This window comes from Copidosoma floridanum, unplaced genomic scaffold, assembly GCF_036245765.1.
Source record: "Copidosoma floridanum isolate Cflo_tuat_1 unplaced genomic scaffold, Cflo_Japanese_pri ptg000021l, whole genome shotgun sequence".
In the NCBI taxonomy this organism is placed as follows: Eukaryota; Metazoa; Arthropoda; class Insecta; order Hymenoptera; family Encyrtidae; genus Copidosoma; species Copidosoma floridanum.
The window spans coordinates 32,528,602-32,548,327 of NW_028321898.1; the positions used below are offsets into that span (position 1 = coordinate 32,528,602).

The following is a 19,726-nucleotide window of genomic DNA, read 5'->3' on the forward strand; positions in this document are numbered from 1 at the left end:
CGTCATCAGGTAGATCGTAATGAACAACAGCGTTGCGGCTGTCAGCCTTGCCGTTCCTTGCCGACTCTCACTGCAAAGACCAACCGATTTAGTTCTCATTATAATTAACGCCGGCCTGCGTGCATTATTCCTTGGTGTTTTTTCGTTTCCCCTTGGTTTTTGCACTGCTCCTGAGGAGGTAGTAGTAGTATAATAACAACTTCTATCGGCGGTACATCGTGTGGGTGATGATGGTTTCTCTCAAATCGGCGGCTCATCATATATTTCATCCCATACTGTACGAGGGACAATATTTATGTATACCCACGTATGGACGCGGAATCAAGATATCGAGGACATAACAATTTTCCACGTGTGTGCATGCCCCCGTCGTCCCTTCGGAGGAGGAAACAGTTATGTCATTATTGTATATCCACTACGATTCACTGACGTCTACGTGGAGCACCGTATCGGCATTGTAAGCTAGTATGAATAGCTACCGATTTTTGCCCTCATTTTTCAATCGCCGTGTGGTTATTTATAAGCCAACGATTTGCTTCGGTCTTCTCTGCGTTTGTTTCTTCTTCTTCTTCGATGTTTTGTATGCACTCTTTGATTATTGTCATTCGTGGCGCGTGAGTATTTTTATTTTATTTTATTGAAAGGTGGAAAAAAAAAGAAGAAAAAAAAATTAACGTGTGTGATTTGAGCGAGAAAGCAAAGGGAAAATATAAAAATCGAGTTGTGACTATTCCGATGCTGTATATCATGTACACATGAGCATACGTATATTAAAAGCTGCAGCAGAGGGGCTGTCGACTCTCAAGTCCAAGGAAGAGGCATGTATACGTATACACCATGCCACACGTATATATATATATGTATACTTGTATGTGGGACTCGTGATAAATTTAGTCTAATATAGCGTCGTATAGTGTAGCGCGCGCGCCGGCAGCAGTGAAGATATTATGCCCCCGTTGATGCCGTTGGTGTAGGTATAATATACCACTGTTGCTTGTACGCTGCTGGTATTTTTATGGTTTGCCCGAGATTTTCGGCTACAATTGATTCACTTCTTCTTCGTTGCAATTTTTCTTCCCCCCCAAATTCATCGTACATCATTTACCTTATATTGTCACTTTTTTTGGCACTTTCGGTACACTGTTCACATGGCGAGCACAAACCGTTACGATTTCCAATAAACTTTTAACTTGGAAAAAAAAAAAAGAAATAATCCGTAAAAAGTGCTTTTGATGGCGCAGCTTGCAACGCCGGTAACAGTCAAAGCCAAAAGCACAATCGTAGCGCGATGTAGAGCAAATGACAAAAAAAAGGAATGTGTATGTATTTAGCAAGAAAATGTGCTATTGGGGGAAGGGAAAAATAGAAAAAAAATAGGGCATGTACGCGGAAGCGCATGAAAATAACCCGACAATAATATACTTGTAGTTGCACACAGGGGCGGTAGTAGCAGCACGCAACTCCGAGTTGGGCCGAAAGAAGACTAATAGCTGCGCGGTGTATGGGGGACGGTGTGGCATGAGCTTCAAGCTCCGCGGAGCGCGGGGTGCGTACCAGCATTCATACATGGGAAGCGACTCTCTCTCGGCGTTTCGGCTCCCATGTCCTCCCTCCCCCCCCTCCTTCCTCTCGTAGATTTTATTACTTTCTTGCCTCTGGTCGCGCGGCTGGTCTCACACGGGGAAAAACGTTATACCTTCGGATCCTCTCCCTTACTCGTAACTATCACGTATACAAATTAATCCTGAAACGCCAATGGAAACATTATAAGTGTATCTCAATTATTGTTTACACTTACTTACGTGATCGTTAGTTTGTTCAATGCAACTTTTCATCGCTTTCCATTTCGGATCGACCGATCGCATACGGCCGTTGTCGTGTAATTATATACGTGTGCACTTGTTGCGTTTGAGTCACTTGCCCGATAACATACATAGGTACGGGTACTTACTCGCCTTCATAAATAAAATATACCTACTACTTACTTATATTCTGTACGTATACAACCAGTAGGTACATAGAGCCAACGATGAGTGGTGTATATAAATATGTGCCTCATTGAGTATGCAAGTCGGAAGCTCAGGTGTGCCGATACGTGCTGTACAACTTGGGACTTTTTCGATTTAAATTCGAACTTGTATCCACGTGTGGGTCTAACGGAATACTAAAATAATTAGAAATCGAATGGATTTCAATGGATTTTAATTTTTTTTTTTTTTTTTTTTTCTCTGAGTAATACACTTTTCCATCAATATCATTCGAACAAAATTTTTTCTTTAATTTCCTTGTCTATTGAAGAAATCGAATTACATAAATTTGATGTACAAAAGGCTTTATGTATACTTTTTACAGCCATTCGAGGTCCAAGTACAAGGTACAATCGTATCATTAGCATATATTGTAAAAAAAACCGCCTCAGATTGATTATAAATCAATCACTTGCCCAGTAATGGGGTCGTCTTATTTGACATGGCTTTCGAACCATTGGGGCACGATTCCGTTGTCAAGATTTTTCGTGAAAAATCAGAAAAAATAAATTTTTACCTGTCAAGTGAAAAAAATTAAAAATCAGTTGTTTTTTTTCATACAATCACATTGTTCATTTGCCTTTTTTTTTTTTTTTTTTTTTTTTTACATGCAATTCACAAATAAAATGATTTATTTCCCAAGCTCCCCCCCAAGTTGAAGTACTTGTACATTTACACATATGGCATCTTGGTGGCGACTAGGTAGGAGTGAATAGGGAAGAGGACAAAGAAGAAGATGCGTAAAGTATAAGTACAAAAGGGAGATAAAATTTCAAAAGTGTCGCGCGAAAGAATACAAGTATAATAAGAGATGTTCGCACAGCCGGAAGTACGTATCGGCGCCTGCACGTCCGGTACATAGGTACCCTCTCTCTCTCTCTCTCTCTCTCGATGTATAACATTATGAAAAGGTATACGTGCAACAAGTGCACTGCGCTCTTCGCTATATATGTTACAAGTATAAGCACACACCTACCCACGAGTAATCGAATACGTGGAGTAATACAATATGCAAAAGTAGCGCCCGACCCAACTCCCAAGTCTCCAGGCGAGTATATATTTACGAAGAGTACGGATGGGCAGCTTTCCTGCCTGGCACTTTATTATGTACTTATATGCATCTCCAAGGTGTGTGTGTGTCTATACTATATTATACACGCACATTTTGGAAATTTTTTCAAATGGTTTACCAAAATGGCACAACTGTTTTCCGACTTAATTCAAAAGAACGACATTGCAATTCACTTGTCGATCGCCGTAAAGCAGGGCAATTCAGAGTAGAAAGTGTACATCAATATTAAATCGGTCACTTAAAAAAAAACGCTTGGAGCAATAAATTGTTAAAATAAATTTTTATACCCTGTGTACTTGGATTCGTCGTCGAAAAAATGGTCCATCGATTTAAATACATGGGACCATCTCGATTGATGCGTGACACGGGAGATGCTTTTCTCTCGACTTATTTGAAAAGAGATGAAAACGAACAGTAGCGACAAAGGGCAAAAACAAGTTATTAGAAAACAGAATGTATGAAAACAAGAGGAGTTATAATGATGATTTATGATTTGGAAATTTTTATTTACTCCAAATTAATTACGATGAAACCGTAATTGAAATGGGATTTAAATTTAAAACCAAGTTTTTCACAAGCGCGCGCAGCTTTCCCGGAGACAGCAGCGCGATCGCGGCGGTATTTAGAAATTTAGTTTATAGAGACACCTCACACTCACACACCTGACAACGACACACTACAAAAACGTGCATTTATACTTAGTTATATGGTAAAACGTTTTCTTTTACGTTAATCGTCGACTCGTGCTCATAAGTGCTTAAGTACACGCGGTGAAAGTTTCGATGATGTTTTAGCCGAGTTTGCACTCTTATCTTAGGTTCGCAAGAAAGACAGTATATTTATTAGTGATTAAGTAATATATTTTTTTCTGCAAAGTGTACCGGTAAGTTGTACAGTTGTCTTTTGCATGACATAATATTTATTATTATACACATGCCACATAACGTGCTCATCAGATCTGTAGCACGGAACATTAGCGCACACGGCATTTTATTTTATTGTTGCACCCGAGTATGGCGAACATTCATCATGATCTCGTTCCATGCTTAGCTTAAACAAAACACTTTCACCATTCAGGCCGTGGGCGTACAAATTAACACACCAGCCATCATAAGTAGATTGAAATTCTCAAAACAGAGAATAAGTATAGAGACGGCTGTGTGCTAATATATGCCATTCAAAGTAAATGTTACTCTTGTGACCAATTAATTCTCGCTCTCTCCTCTTCTTTCGACTTTCGCGCCTTTAAGTTATTATAGGTTATTATTATTCAAATCCGGCATTTAGGTCACGTTTCAACGCTTTTCACTATTGTTTTATTGAAATTGCAGGTCTATAAAAATCTACCCATCAGTCGTCACTCGTTGTCATTGCTGTCTGAAAGAAGAAAAAGAGGCAGATCTTTTGTTGTTGCTGCAACAACAACAGCAGCTTGCCTGCAGTTTATTAACATGAGTAGCCACCAGTATCTCTGAAGTGTTGGTATCAATTTTTATCAAGATGATCATCGAGGACAAGCCTTTTCCGTTCCTCGTGACTCACGTCGAAGCGGATGGACTCTTTCTTAAAATCTGGGCACAGACTGACGAGTCCATAGTCCAGTCGGTGAACGCCATCCTCAACGAAATCCAGGATCAGCTTGGGTATGCCATCAGCGGAGTGAACTCACTAAGCAGCTTTCCACCCAATACGCGCTGCTGCGCCCGGCGTTCCAACAGCTCCGAATACTACCACCGAGCAAAGGTCATTGGTATACGCTCGGATGGCATGCTCAAGCTGAACTTCATCGACTATGGTATAGTCAGCTTCGCGCCCCTGAACAGCGTCCGGCTGCTCGACGGCATCTCAGAGGCCAACTACCTGTTCTCGCTACCCGATGCCGCTAGCCCTTTCATTCTAGGTGAAGTCGGACCTATTAATAATCATTGGCATGAAGACGTAGTTTCGGCAATCAATTCAATTCTGGTTAGCAACCAATATGTTGGCGCGTACCGAACTGTGGGCCTATATAGAGTCATCAGGTTTAACGCCTTTGGCGACGACTTCAGTAAAGTCTTGGTCAGAAAAAACATGGCTCTTTACAAGTAAGGATTGCTCAATTCATTCTCACTTTAAGATCTGATTCTAGCTACGTGGTCAACTGAATAATTAATTTTTCTTTTCTATAGCCCATTTACCCCGCAATCTGTACAGTCACCGATTCCTGCACAACCAGTGCGACAAAGCCACCCTGTCAAAGAGAACTGGAGAACGCCTGCTCCTCAGATTAGTGCTGCCTCTACTGTTAGTCCCACTGCTATGCCAATTCAAAAAATAATCAAGACTACCGCCTTCAAGGCTATTCAATTAGAAATCAACTCTGTGCACGACGTTAAAGTTTCATACGTCGAAAACGGTCCATGCAAATTTTCAGTCCAGCTTCTGTCATCCATACGTTATCTTGATGCCATGATGACAAAGATCAACTCTCAACATCATCTTCCTCTGCAAGAGCCACCTATTGCTGGAGCAGTTTGTTTGGGAAAACAATCGCAAACGAATAGGCTTTGTAGAGTTGTATTGAATTCTCCTGGGGACACTTCGTGCAAGGTAATAATCTGCACGATATACGATTTTATCATCACTCAATAGCCATATTTATATTTTTTTTATTTTTGTAACTTTATTTTTTCAGGTTTATTTTGCTGATTACGGACATCATGAAGTTTTGCCATATTCCAATATTTATCACATACCAGATGAATTCGCAGTGCCCAATGTTTTTTCCATAAGATTTACCTTAAGTGGAATTACGAATTGGACTGTTTCTGAAGAAATGAAAGATTACTTTGCTGGTTTAGTCAGCGACGAAAACTTGACGCTTGTAGTCTGCAAAGGTCCGATGTCGCCATTAACTCAGTATTGTGATTTATTTTTAAAAGGAAAGTGCATCAGGGATATATTGTGTCAAAATTTTCCGGATCAATGCAGAACGACATATCGTGATCCAAAAAATTTACAGAAAGGATCAACTGAAAATGTTTTTGTAACATATGTAATTGATCCTACCAAGTTCTTTGTTCAACTTGAAAGTGATGCTAAGTTGTTGGATGAAGTCTTGGATCAAATTGAACGGTATGCTCGAACGGCTGAAAACATAAGTCCTTCCCAAATCTACAATGGCATGCCTTGTATTGCTCTTTACGATGGTGATCATAGATGGTGAGTTTTAAAATATAAGTTGAAAACGACCCAATAAATCAACTTCTGGATTGTATGACTGAATTTTTACTCTTTCACTTCAGGTACAGAGCCTCTGTTTTGGAACTTGTCCAAAACAACCGAATCAAAGTTTTTTATGTCGATTTTGGTAATGAAGAAATCGTTTCAATAAGTAGTTTGCGAGCAATATCGAAACACTTGATTGACATACTTTCAAAGCAAGCCATCAGATGTTGCTTATGTGGTATTCATACTCAGTTAGTTAATCAAGAACTAGTGAAAAATTTTAAAGCTGTAGTACTTGAAGAGCATTTAAGTATGACGATTCAGGATATTGTTTCTGGTGTTGTCTTAGTGCATTTACATGATAGAATAAATGCACCAGGTACTACTGGAAAAAATATTCACAAACGATTAGAAGAATTCAAAGCAATTGCTATGCAAAGCCAAACGTGTACTATCTCACAATCCAGAACAGAAAAGTAAGTTATGCGTACTTTGTTTTAAATATTATTGTTTAATGATTGCAGTTTTTATTAAAAAAACGTGAGAGCTAATTTTATTTAAAAAAAAAAAAAAAAAAAAAAAAAAAAAGTAATGCAAGTGCAAACAAATTTCTTGGTTGTATCATAGGTCTAACACGAAAACCCAAGCATCTCAGGTTAAGAGGCAAAGAACAAAAAGTAAAATGATGAAATCAGGGTAAAAATTTTGAATTAAATGGGTTCAAGCTTCAAGCTATGCTTTTAACGAGCGTTCAATGTACCCCATTTTACTTGTTTAACCAAAAACTTATTTCAATTTCTGTATTAACAATTTATAACATCCAAAAGTTAAAGCATGAAATTCTTATGGTCGCGGTTGATTAAATTTTCTAATAATAAAATACAAGCTTAAAACGTGAATGTAAATTAATTGTTAACTAATTATTATCAATAAGCAAGCTTATGCAGGTTTTGGCAGCAAAAATTCACTTTGCAAGGATTCAGCTTTCACCTAAGCTCTGCCAAAATGCCCTAATAGTAAAAAACTTATTTAAATTTTAGTGATAATCGGAGTAAAAACATCGAAAATTATGAAAGTGCTACGAGTGCAACCCATAAGGAAAACGGAAATGAAGAACTATATAGAAACAGAAGCGATAGCGGTTACGGAAACGATCTTCAGAAAAATCGATTTGACAAAGAAGTCAACAACAAATCAGAACGGTTTGGTCAAGTTAGCAATAGATATGGCAGAAGTGGCGATATTCAGGACGTCCCGAATCATAGGCCAAAAGATTATGGGGCCAATGATCAATCAAACAGAGGTCTTGCCAGTAATAACTTTAACTCCGGAAGGCCTGCCAAAGAAAATCAGAGCAATAAGCCGAATCTATCAGCTCGCTTTGACAGGAACAGTACTTCTGATAAAAATGAAAGCGACAAAGACTCTGATACCTCATCGCGGAGCGGCAGTCGAAGAAATAGCAGATCTCAAAATCGAAATGTTCCAGATGAACAACGAAAACGTTTCACGTCTGGGAGATGGGAAAATGAAGAACATACAACCAGTAACATAAATCACAGCAGTAAGTTATCATCGCGTTCTGTTGTAGTTTTGAAAAAAAAATCTACTCGAAATGATATTTTTCTTTTAATTTTTATGTAAAGTTAATACTATTAACTCTCTAGATGATGAAAATACGAGCATCACTGACATTAAGTTAATGAACGACTCATCGAAAATGCCTACAGCAGTTATACCACGACAATTAACGTCCACACCATTTTCTAAAATTCCACCCCCAAATATCACGGTTGGAGCAGTCAAAAGTTGTGAATTGGTTCATTACTGTGATCCATCAAATTTTTATGTGCAGTTGTGCCCGGATAATGAAGATTTACATGAAATGTCTGATAAAATTCAAGCTGCTTATAGAAACAGTGACAAGGTAAGCTTTAATATAAATTATATGTTCGAATTAGAGTAAAAGTTGTAATGTGGCTGATATTCATTTTATTTTGCAGGCATTACCGTCGTCTGAAATTAAAGTGGACTTACAATGCATTGCTCAATACTCAAAAGATAAGCTCTGGTATCGTGCTATTGTTAGATCTGTTGATTCTAGATCTGTTGCTACTGTTCATTTTGTAGACTATGGAAATGCTGAAGCAGTTGGCTTTGATAAAATTAGACAAATCGAAGCAGAATTTTTAAAATTACCTGCTCAAGCTGTACATTGTAGACTATTTTGCCCTTCTAAATCTGAGTGGTCAAGTGAAGAAAGTTATACTTTAGAATGTGAACTGGATGATAAGCCATTTGAAACTGAGTTTGTCAAAGAAGATAATGGAACATATGAAATTTACATCAAAGAACTCAAGTCCATCCAACATTTAAATGACTTGTTTTCTAAAAGTTTGAATACAAAAGATGAAACAGAACCCACACGTGGAAAGGGAAGAGATGCAGGAGCTGATCTAAAATTAGTTATTCCTAAATATGCTGCTTTGAACGAAAAATGGTTAAATAATAAGCTTGACGTGGGAAAAAAGTATGACGTGTTTCTCGCATGGTACATCAATCCAGAAAATTTTTATTGTCATCTTGAAAGTCAACAAAAAGAATTTCGTAACATGATGAAAAACATCCAAGACTTTTACGCCCATGCGCAACCCGTGCAACAACCTCTCGAAGTAAGTTCATATCAAGAGTTAGTTTATTAAAATCCTTTACTAATTTCACAAGAAAATTTAATTGATTTTTTATTTTTTATTTTATTTTATAGGTTGGTTCTTCTATTATAGCAATCCTTCCGGATGACGGAGTGTTGTATAGGGCTGAAATTTTAGAAATTAATAAACCAAGAGGCCACGTCGTTCAATACATTGATTACGGAGATAAGGGACTGGTGGATCCTAAAAAAATATATCCAGTTGATCAAAGGTTTCGAACTCTACCAAGACAAGCCATTTTTTGTAGTCTAAAAAATATCGCACCTCCATCAGGCTTTGAATGGACAGATCGTGCAGAAATTCGTCAAATCTTTAGCTCTGAAAAATTTGAATGTATCTTTCACGAGCTTAAAAATGATAAACATTTTATTTCACTGACAGCCAATAATGTCGATGTTGCTGGTGCCTTAGTTGAGAAAAACTTGGCCAAATTTTCACCTACAATTTCAAATGAAATAATTAGTGGTATTAATTTTTATAACTTCTTAAATTATATATGCCATGTCCGAGAGATCTATTTTTAAACATCTAATTATTAATTACCGGTTTTACAGACGTTGTAAAAGATAATGTTAAAAAACAAGAATTACCAAGAATCGATATACATCTGCTCGAAGGACAAACATTGTTTGTGAGGGTATCAAATGTTGAAGGTGTCTCCAAATTTTATGTTCAGTTTTATACAGCAGAAACTTGCCAATCATTTGTGAATGACTTTATGACTGAAAACGATCCTAAGGTGCGTATCTTTTTATGTGCAACAAAAACTATTAAAATTTATAGTATTACTGGGGTGACAACGTTTTTCTCATACCGCGGAATATTTATAAATAACAGAACAAATTCTAATTTATTTTAAAAAGACCAAAAATTGATTTCAATTGTCATAATACGTTTGTCTAAATTATTTTGAGTATTCATTCTTTCATAATGGGTATTCATAGTGGAGTACCAAAAAAAAAAAAAATTATTTTTCATAAATGTAATTTTTCAAAAATATGGCTGTATTAGGTGATGCCACATTTGTTAAGTCATGAGGTATGTATTGGCGCGGGCTGTTTGATTTTTTATAAAGGAAAATGGAGGCGAAGTGTAGTCATAAAATGTAATAAATCAAACTATGAAGTACGATTCATCGATACTGGAGAACACGAAAAATGTACATTACATAGTGTGAGTTAAATTTGAAAAAAACAAAAAAAAAAAAAAAAAAAAAGAAAAAAAAGAAAAAAAACAAATAATAATCACTTCTGAATGCACGCTAATAATCCATTCATATTCTCATGCAAAATCAGTGTTACATCTAACGATAACAAATTAATGAATACTAATATAGCATTTTACATTTGTTGCTTTTGTCACAACTGACAAAAACATGGTGATTAAAACAAATTTTGACTGTACTAAAACATCTTTTAAGGCATCTTCATTTACAACACTTATAATTTAACGTGGTTTTTTCCAACAAAAATATTACTAAAACACGCTTAATATGTATAAATTTATATACATATTTTAAGTAAGGATTGTTTATATACTAAAATACTTTTTTATTCTTTAGATGTTGGGATTACCAGGGCAACTTGCATTGATGCAAAATCAAGCAATAGAGTGTCGTCTTTTTGATGTGCCACTGTCGTCAAAAGCAGACGATTTGTTAAAAAAGACTGTTAGTGGTAAAGACGTCAAAATATTCGTTGAAAAAGTCGAATGCAATGGGTACGTTGCCATGCGAAACTTTTCTTTCTTAATATATCATGAGCTTACATAATGTTTTTTTTTAATTCTACAGGCTTGTAGTTCGATTATTTGACTTGAATGGTGACAAGATCAAAGTGCACGACAGTCAAAATACGGAAAAAATAAACCCAGTCTGTAGTATGCAGATTTTGACCTCCACACAGGAGGTCTCGGTAAATTATATTAAAAACTCGAGTAGCGTATGGCTTCAGAGAGAGGCAGATATTGCTGCAGATCAGCGACTCCTCGACGACATGTACGAGTACTATTCAAAAATGGAAAACGAACAGTCAACAGAAATCGCTGTAAAAGAGAATGAAATTTATGCCGCTTTGAGTATTGACCTAAATTGGTATCGAGTTAAAGTGAACAGTTTGAAAGAGATCGAGAAGATGGCCTCGGTTACCTTAATCGATTACGGAAACACCGAAGATTTGGCCCTGAGTAACTTCCGTAAGCTGGATAAACGGTTTTATCTGCCGCACCAATTGGCAGTCGAAGTGTCGTTGACCGTAAAAATTCAAGGCACTGACGAGGAGCAACGGAAAATTCTCGATCCATTTTTGGAAATGAATAAAGTCTTTTTGGCCACATTTTACAACGTCAACCGAAAATGGGTGGTCGAGCTAAGTGAGGATGGCAAAAAAGTAAGCGAACAGCTGGTATCGCTGAAAGTTGTCGAGCATGGTCCCAAGGTGCCGCAGTTCGAAGAATTGCACAAGCATTTGCCTGATATGCGAGTAGGTGAGCGATACAAAGTATTTGTCACGCACGTGGACAACCCTAGTCAGTTATGGCTCCATAGAGATGAGGACATCGATTCCCTTGACGAAATGCAGAGACAGCTTCAGGAATATGCAGCCGTAATAGTAGATAAATCCGACGGTTCTACGGTCCCTCATCTAGAAGAAAAATCGCTCTGTCTAGCCTTATACACCTTCGACAATCAGTGGTATAGAGCAGAAGTGATTGACGTAGCTCCAGAGGAAATAGTAACTGTTCGTTTTATCGATTACGGTAACACAGACGTCATTAACCACAGTGGAAAATGCTTACTACCACTGTCCGAGAAGTGGAAATCTATAAGGAGATACGCGATTCCATGCAAACTCGATTTGTTACCAGTGAACGCTGCTGATGGCTGGAGCGAGGAGGCGTGCAAGAAAACATCAGGGCTTCTACTAGACGACAAACTGATGGACAAGCCAATTGAAACTCTAATTATCTCCGACAAAGCTCCGATGCGCATTGACATATTCTTGCCCGATGAGCAGAGTATCTGCAAAACGCTGATCGACGCGAAACTTGCTGTCAGTTGTGAAAGTGAATCACTACCAAAAGTATCGACTGGCGGACCCGTTGCACAAGATGGGGATGAGGAAGATGAAGAGGTACAGCTGGATCCACGTTCAGCATTTACCAGCAGCATTGTTTCGGTCGACGAATTTTGGATGCAAGAAGAAAAGTTGGTCAATGATCTGGAAAGAATGGAGGATAGACTCATGATGGCGACAATGTTCCCCTCGCTCACTGAGATCAAAGAGGGTCTCTTGTGTGTCGCTAAGTTTTCTTTTGATGATTTGTATTACCGAGCGACCATTCTGTCGCATGAAGATGCAGGAACGAGAGTCCGCTACATCGACTACGGTAATACCGCATTTAGCGATGACCTCCGAATTATTCCAGATGATTTGGCCAAGTCTTGCCCACTCGCACGCAAATGCCGGTTAGCTAAACCGGACGGAGTTGAAAATTGGCCGAATAATATAGACAAGAAATTTATCCAACTATCGGACGAGGGTGCTACTATTTTTTTGCTAGATGTCATAGAAGAGAGTGAAACTTGCCTTGTCAAATTGACTCTCGATTCAAAGGACGTTGCTTTGGAGTTGATCAAACTGTGTGCTGAAGCTCATCAAGTGGAAGATGAGGTCGTTGCCGTTAAAGAAGATGTCACGGTTACTGCTACATCAGTACCCGCGAACGAGATAACGGAAGAACGGCTTTCTCCCATTGGTCAGGAGAACTCTGTTGCTAACGATACATGCATTATCACTCATATAATCTCACCATCTGAGTTCTGGATTCAAAAGACTAAACACTTTCCCCAAATAGATGGCATTGCTGAAAAAATGGAGAATTTTGAAAGCTTTGCCGTTGTGTCGAAAATTGAAACAGGAAAAATTCTTGCAGCTAAATTCGATGTAGATAACTTGTGGTACAGATCAAAAGTACTGATGCAAAATGAAAATGGCACCGAAGTTTTGTACATAGATTATGGTAATTCAGCAGTTATCGAATCACGATCGGATTTACGTGAAATACCAGAAGAGCTTGCTCAATTGCCTGCGCTGGCCACTTGTTGTTGTTTGAAATTAACCGCAGATTTTGAAGAGTGGCCTATGGCAGCTTGTAATAAATTGAAAGAATTCAGCCAAGAGGAAACGGAATTACAGCTCAAATTTTTGTCTTCAGTTAACCAACCTGGACCAATCGAAGTATCTTTATTGATTGAAAACCAAGATATCACTGAAATTTTACTAAGTGCGGAAATTTTAAATACAGAACTGATTCATGGTGCTGTTGATAAAAGTTCAAAATATTCAGATGAAAAAAATCTCTCGAACGATAGTGCTATCACTTCTGAAGGACAAACTGCAAAAACAATTAACAATTTTAGTAGCACAATCAGTAGTACCACTACTGATAGTTCAAGTTGTACAACTTCTGCAGTTGCTGTTAGTCGACATTTAAAAGACTCTATAAACTCGAATTCGACACGTGATAGTGCAGTTGACTCTGATAATTTGCACGTAACACCAGAAATTAATGGAGATCTGATTAATTCAAATAGTGAATATGTTTTATAAAATATTAGCTAAACATAAAATTGTAATTTACCTCGTATCATATTCTGATGAAAATGCTGCAAAGTTCAAATTTCATACCGCGCTGAAAACTGTGATGATGTATTGGTATCAGACAGTGCTTCTTTTCTAGTGCTATAGCAGTAAATAATTGTGAAGTTATGAACGCCAAAAATTGCGTAAAAAGTAAAAGGGAGCATTTCAATATCTCTTGATACAAGTTTCTTTTTATTATTTCAGCATGCATTTTTATTTTTACTTATTATCTATTGGTTACATTGATTTTTCTTATTAACTTTTTTTAAATTTTACAAAAATTGTAGGATACTTACAAAGTTAAAATTAATTGGCAATATTATTGCAAATTTTTGTTATCATGATATTTAATTGTTAGTAATTATCTTTTCAAGAAAAAAATATGCTACTATCATAACCAAAGATGATAACATTCATTTTATAAGTTGAAATTTTTCATATAGTAAACCATAATAATAAATTGATGTAGAAGTCATTGTTACGCTGGGCGTTAAATGAACAATACTTATTCTATATAAAGTAATTCTGTTTATTTAGTTCTAGAAAGTAGTTAACAAAATTGTTTTTGTATAGTAGTTAAATGAGATATAACTATTATTTATTTTCTATTTTTTTTTAAATTAACTGAGTAAAACGAATATATGAAATAAACGCCATCGTTGTTATTGTTCCCGTAACTTCCAAAATCTACATAAGACTTGTACATTGCGATAATCTTAACTTTCTTTAATAAATAAAATTTGATAAAAAATTGGAAAAAGCAAACTGTTATTTGTGTACTCCCAAAAAATGTAAGCCAAAAATTAATTGCTTAAATATGAGGATTTATTTCCAGTGCCACAGAGAGCTAAAAAAAAGAAATTTAATCTTCAGAGTAATTTATAATTTTATCGACGGCGCAAACCAGCGTCAGCATGAGCAGCTGCAAGAGAAAGCCGTCTGCTGCTGCTGCTAGGCTGATGATGCTGCAGTCGATCGAACTCCTCGATGCAAATTCGGAGAGTTGGACCACCAGCATCGAGTCCCACATCCCTCAAGGTAGGATCATCTTCGGGACGCATTTCGCTTAGTGGCTTGTCTTTCAGGCTATCACAGCAAAAACCGTAAGGTTTCAAGCTAAATGCTGGCCGTTTTTGACCCATCCTCGGTGACAGCGATTTCTCCTTGCCAAAACCTTTTGCTCCTTGTGCTTTTTTCATTTTATTGTCCTATAACTGTACCAACAATTTTTGTTATCGTTTTATTCAAAGTATTTTTTGAATCTCAAAATATTTAGGTTATGTATTGTTTTCTGCTTTACATGTCAGTTCTATGTGCTCGTTAATTTATTTTAAATGTTATTTTTATTGTTTGAATGTGTAAACATTTATAAATTCAGTTAAAATAGCACTTGAATTTTGTCGTTGATGATTTTATCGAAAAGTTATTATGCGAACAACGTTATTTTGGTAGAACACAAAAAAAAAACAAACTGGTATTTTTTTTACGCTTCAGGAAAACAAAACAAAACATGAGTAATTCAGGTTTATCAGCCAATTCATCACCAACACCAAGAATTCCAGAATCCGAGAGTCCCCAATCATCCAACGTAAATAAATTCATGACTAAAATAAAATTAAGCCTCGAGGCAGAAAGCAAGATCGAACGTTCCAATCGAGAACTTCACCTGAAGCGCGTGCAGAACTTGAGAAAGCAGTTGGAATACTTGAAAAGCACAGAATGGAAATATCAAACTGTGGATAGGTATGCTTTTTCCAATTCGTTACAAAGTAATAACTGATTCAAAGTCCTTACGTTATTAATTTGTGTTGCAGAAATTTGGATTATGGTCACAGGAACTAGCTACAGTAATTAGATCCTCTGAATTTGTTAATAAAATTACTTATAACTTTCCAATAAAATTAAGTTACCAAAAACTTGACTGATGTTAGAGAAATATAGTTCAAGTCTTTGCTGTGATAAAAATACGATATAAATGCAGTAGTTGTTTTATTAAACAATTCACATTTTTTCTATAGTAAAATTTTATTATCAAAAAGTAGTTAATAAATTTTATGCATTATGATTAACCTGAACCTAGCAACAAAACTTCAGATTAGAAATATTAAAGAATATTAAATACCTTCATTGATTAATAAAGAATAGAGGCCTTAATAGTCTAAGAAAGAAACCAAAAATCTATTTTCTTACATCGCTTTTTATTTTTATTTATTTCTCTCTCAAAGCCTGGGTGACATTAATTAGTTCATATTTGAGTTTTTATAATAATACTTCAAGTAAAAAAACCTTTTATTTTGTACAAATGTAAAAGTTTTTCCACATTTATTATGGAATTCGGGCTTTGGATCGTAAGAGTCTGTAATAAAATAACACATTAAAATACATCAAGCTAGAATTAACTAACATTAACTTCTAATTGACTTATGTTGTGCAAAAAGTAACATTAAAATACCTTTATGAGTTCCATGAGATGTTACTTTTTGCCTTGACTTTCATTTCTATCAAACTTTCTAAAGCTTCGCTTTTAACACTTAGCGTTTCAATTTTTTCAACAAGTTGTTGATACGGGGAAGCAGGCTGGCCACCCATCACCACATGTCCAAGCTTGCTGTCAATTTTGGCATCAAGTCGCGCTTTGCGAATAAGATTTACAATCCAACATTCAGCTACGTCGACTTCCATGTTGAGCTTTTCAGCCAACATCCTTTTTGATAAAGGTCGAATCATTAAATTTTAACAGCAAACTGTTAAAAAAAAAAAAAAAAGTTACTTACTGGATGCTAATACACTGATGAATTCTGCAAAAAGTTTCAAATATCAGTAATCTTGCGTTCTCAACGAAATCGTTGAGCAGAGCAATGAGGAAAAAGTCATTGCACAAGACATTTTGACACTCTTGCAGTTTTTGTCTAGCACCGTTGAAATCAAAATTCACGTAAAGATGTTCCAAAAATTCTGTGATCGGATCTCTGTAGGTATACGATTCTTGCTGGATTACTTTAACAAGATCCTTTAGGGCTGGTCTTCTTGCCTGATTCACAATAACTGCAGCAGCCAAATAACGTAAAATGTGTGGGCACGTTGTCTGGATAGCGTTCAAATAGCTGAAAAATTTCAATTCAAGTTAATATATGTTTTTTTTGTTCAAAGCAGAAAGTTTCTATGACTATTGAGCTTACTGTTGCTTGTAGAGCAGCATGTCGATGATCATGTCTCTGCCCTTAGAATGATTAAAGAACACAAAAAGACTCCAATGAATAAGCCAAGTTCTTTGTTGAAGTAGTTGCAGTGGGTTTCCAATATTTCCATCAATAAATTCTCTGAGTTTGTTAATGTCATCAAGAGCGGTGTTCCACTCTTGAGTAAGGATTTCTAATGCCAATTTTCCCCATGCTGCATTCAAGTAGTTCTATAAGTTAAAAAAATACATTTTACACAATAGTTAAATAATAATCTTTAAAAATATATTAAGAACTACAATTACCTTGTCAGATTGTGGCATTACTAACATATAAAAATACAAGTATGAACTTGACACTTCATAGTTTCCACACTCGTATCTATACTTGGCAAGTTTAACAATATCATCCATCATTTCTATCCGAAACTGAAAAAAAAAAAAAAAAAAAAAAAAACCAGTATTCAATTAGATGAACACAAAGGTAAGGAAGAAATGTCAAGTAGTTCAGTTAACACTAATTGATACTGACATTTGTTTCTTCTCCAAGAAATTTGATCAAAGCCTTGGAGTCACGCATGCTTTCCATTTTCTTCATAATATTTTCATCATTGATTAAATCCAAGATAACTTTGGCGTTCTCCTGCAGTCTTACAAGTTCTTGCAAGATTTCTTGTCTTCTATTTTTCATCTCCTGAAATAGATCAAAGACTTAAGTATCAAACATACAAAACAGACATTGAAATTTTAATTTTGAGCACTCACCTCCAGAACATTGATTTCTGGGTGTAACTGTTGTTTAACGTCAATCAGGTAATCAATCATGTTGGTTTTACTGAGAGTGTCGAGTTTAGCTTGTAGCAAGTCATTTTCATCAAAAACCTGCAATTACAAGAAGTATTAAAATTCATATTGTTGGTGCCGGGCAAATGTACAGATAGATATAGGATTCTGGCATGGTAATAGATCGGTTATTTTTTATTGTTATTATTATGTGAATGACGCTAATCGAAGAAGTGTTGTCAGCAAGCAAAGCCACATGGATAAGTAAGTACTCACTCCTTTGGCGCTGAGAAACTCGAGATGAGGAAGCACAAGATGACGGTCCAAGTACTGGCCGATTCGGGCGGTCAAGTCGAACTTGGCCATCGTAGCCGGGAGTATTTGTTTTATGCTTTCACGAAGATATTAAGCTATTATCCAAAGCAGTAAGTTGAGGTTATCAATCCATACGCAAGGATATCTTAAAACTCCGGCACGGCACGCTCCAGCCCGAAAAGAAAGCACTGACTGATCATTTGGCATTTGCTTATTACTATAGCTATATTGCAGCAACAGGAGCTGAAAAAGAAATAAGATTACCTACAAATGGTAATAAAAAATTTTGCCCAGTCAATGATTCTTCAGGCTCTATAAATACAATGAAAATTTAATTAGTTGTACTTGTGTGGATTAAAAATATTAGCTAAATTTTGGAGTTAATTTTACATACTGTACTATACTATTCTTTTATATAAATTTAATTTATTTGCGAATTATTTGAGCTACATCATTTTTTGGCGGTGAGTCGATGACAATGAAGTGGCGCCCTCGATTTCAAGGTGGAGAACTCGAGAACGATTTGAATTAATCAGCTGAAAACGAGATTTGCAATCTGCAGTCTGCACCCGGTCGCAGTTGTACTTAAATACAAGATTATTTGTGCTGTGACAGTTAATTAATGTATCAAATTATTAACAATCGCATTATTTACCACGTGAGACACTCGTCGTTGATATTCCGTTTTTCCTGATTAACCTGCAGGCTTGTCAAATACATCGACCAATGTTACTTTGCGGTACTTTTATAGTTGTCAAATGTTTTTTAACACTGTTTATTCGTTGTTGTATTTATTTTAAATATTAAATTTTTTTTAGCACAACAAACAAACAAGAATGGAAGAAATCAGAGAAGCCATTGGCATTGACAAAGTGTGCATGGATGGACATGTATTGTTTATTGAGGAACAGCACGGTGCGAATGCGAATTTTGTTCTCCAAGCCATCACATCCCATTGCAGAAACAACAATGTCATCACTTGTTTTGTTTTGTTTCACAATACATTTGGTCACTTTCACAACGTGGGAATGAAGTTTGGGTACAATCTCAGAAAATGCCATGGCTCGAGTGTTAAAGTGGTAGAACCTCTGAAAATAATATCTAAAAATATTGGTCGAGAAAACAATGACGCCAGCAATACTTTAGACTTCAGTGAGCCACTGGAATTTGATATAAAGAGCAGAACTGATGAACTGGTTAAAAAACTAGTTAAAGTTATTAAAGAAAATTGTGTGTTGATCAAGAAGGAAGTGCCATCTCAAAAAGTCTTTTTAATTCTGGACGATTTAAGCCACCTTTTTGATTTAGGATTAAATATTCAGGATGTTTGGCTTTTTATCAGATATCTGAGATCGTTTGTCAATGTAGAGCCACGTTTGACACTTTGTATGGCAAGCCATACAAACAAAGTAGACCAGGAGGCCTACCCACCAAATTTGGTAGCAACTGGATTGGAATATTTCTCTGATCTGGTTATACATGTACAGCCACTGGAAACTGGATATTCGAAAAGTGTTTCTGGAAAGATGATCATTAGCTGGAAGTCACAGGAAGAAAGATTAAAATTCAAGTGGCCAGAGGAAATAATGTATCTATACAAGCTGTACGACCGTCAAGTGAAGCTGTTTGCTCCCGGAAGTTCGAGTATCATGTAAATATTTTGTACTTTTGTAAACATTTAAAGTCTTAAAATTTATTGTTGAATGATATACATATACTTGAGCACATAGATGTGAGAAATATAATTCCATGTTAATTTTGTATTTAACTGTTGTTCTTGTTACTGTTGG

The 19,726-nt window shown here is 36.3% G+C and overlaps 3 protein-coding genes and 1 long non-coding RNA gene across 5 annotated transcripts; 3 read left to right on the forward strand and 1 right to left on the reverse strand.

Moving 5' to 3' along the window:
* Positions 1-3,800: 3,800 nt before the first annotated feature.
* Positions 3,801-14,370, forward strand: LOC106643048 (protein tudor). The gene is made up of 12 exons (XM_089594642.1): positions 3,801-3,982; positions 4,431-5,183; positions 5,268-5,688; positions 5,774-6,300; positions 6,384-6,782; positions 7,347-7,870; positions 7,953-8,233; positions 8,310-8,978; positions 9,071-9,482; positions 9,572-9,756; positions 10,579-10,736; positions 10,810-14,370. The coding sequence occupies exons 2-12, from the start codon at positions 4,600-4,602 to the stop codon at positions 13,625-13,627; spliced, it is 6,978 nt and encodes a 2,325-aa protein (XP_089450768.1). The 5' UTR covers positions 3,801-3,982; positions 4,431-4,599; the 3' UTR covers positions 13,628-14,370.
* A 206-nt stretch (positions 14,371-14,576) lies between these two features.
* LOC106642998 (uncharacterized) lies at positions 14,577-15,640 on the forward strand. The gene is made up of 3 exons (XR_016293170.1): positions 14,577-14,763; positions 15,155-15,403; positions 15,475-15,640. It is a non-coding gene; the product is annotated as an uncharacterized LOC106642998 (long non-coding RNA).
* A 201-nt stretch (positions 15,641-15,841) lies between these two features.
* On the reverse strand, positions 15,842-18,123 carry eIF3e (eukaryotic translation initiation factor 3 subunit E). Its single transcript, XM_089594643.1, has 8 exons — positions 17,898-18,123; positions 17,604-17,720; positions 17,371-17,532; positions 17,145-17,267; positions 16,840-17,069; positions 16,435-16,764; positions 16,113-16,364; positions 15,842-16,016 (listed from the first exon to the last, which is right to left on the reverse strand). The coding sequence occupies exons 1-7, from the start codon at positions 17,985-17,987 to the stop codon at positions 16,115-16,117; spliced, it is 1,302 nt and encodes a 433-aa protein (XP_089450769.1). The 5' UTR covers positions 17,988-18,123; the 3' UTR covers positions 15,842-16,016; positions 16,113-16,114.
* Positions 18,124-18,329: 206 nt separating this feature from the next.
* On the forward strand, positions 18,330-19,699 carry Elp6 (Elongator complex protein 6). 2 transcript variants are annotated; one of them, XM_089594484.1, is made up of 3 exons: positions 18,330-18,675; positions 18,755-19,049; positions 19,083-19,699. In XM_089594484.1, exons 2-3 carry the CDS (start codon positions 18,773-18,775, stop codon positions 19,589-19,591), a joined length of 786 nt encoding a protein of 261 aa, XP_089450610.1. In that variant the 5' UTR covers positions 18,330-18,675; positions 18,755-18,772; the 3' UTR covers positions 19,592-19,699. The 2 variants fall into 2 exon arrangements, with proteins under 2 accessions (XP_089450610.1, XP_014213459.2); XM_014357973.3 differs by having other exon boundaries at positions 18,755-19,699.
* Positions 19,700-19,726: the final 27 nt, after the last annotated feature.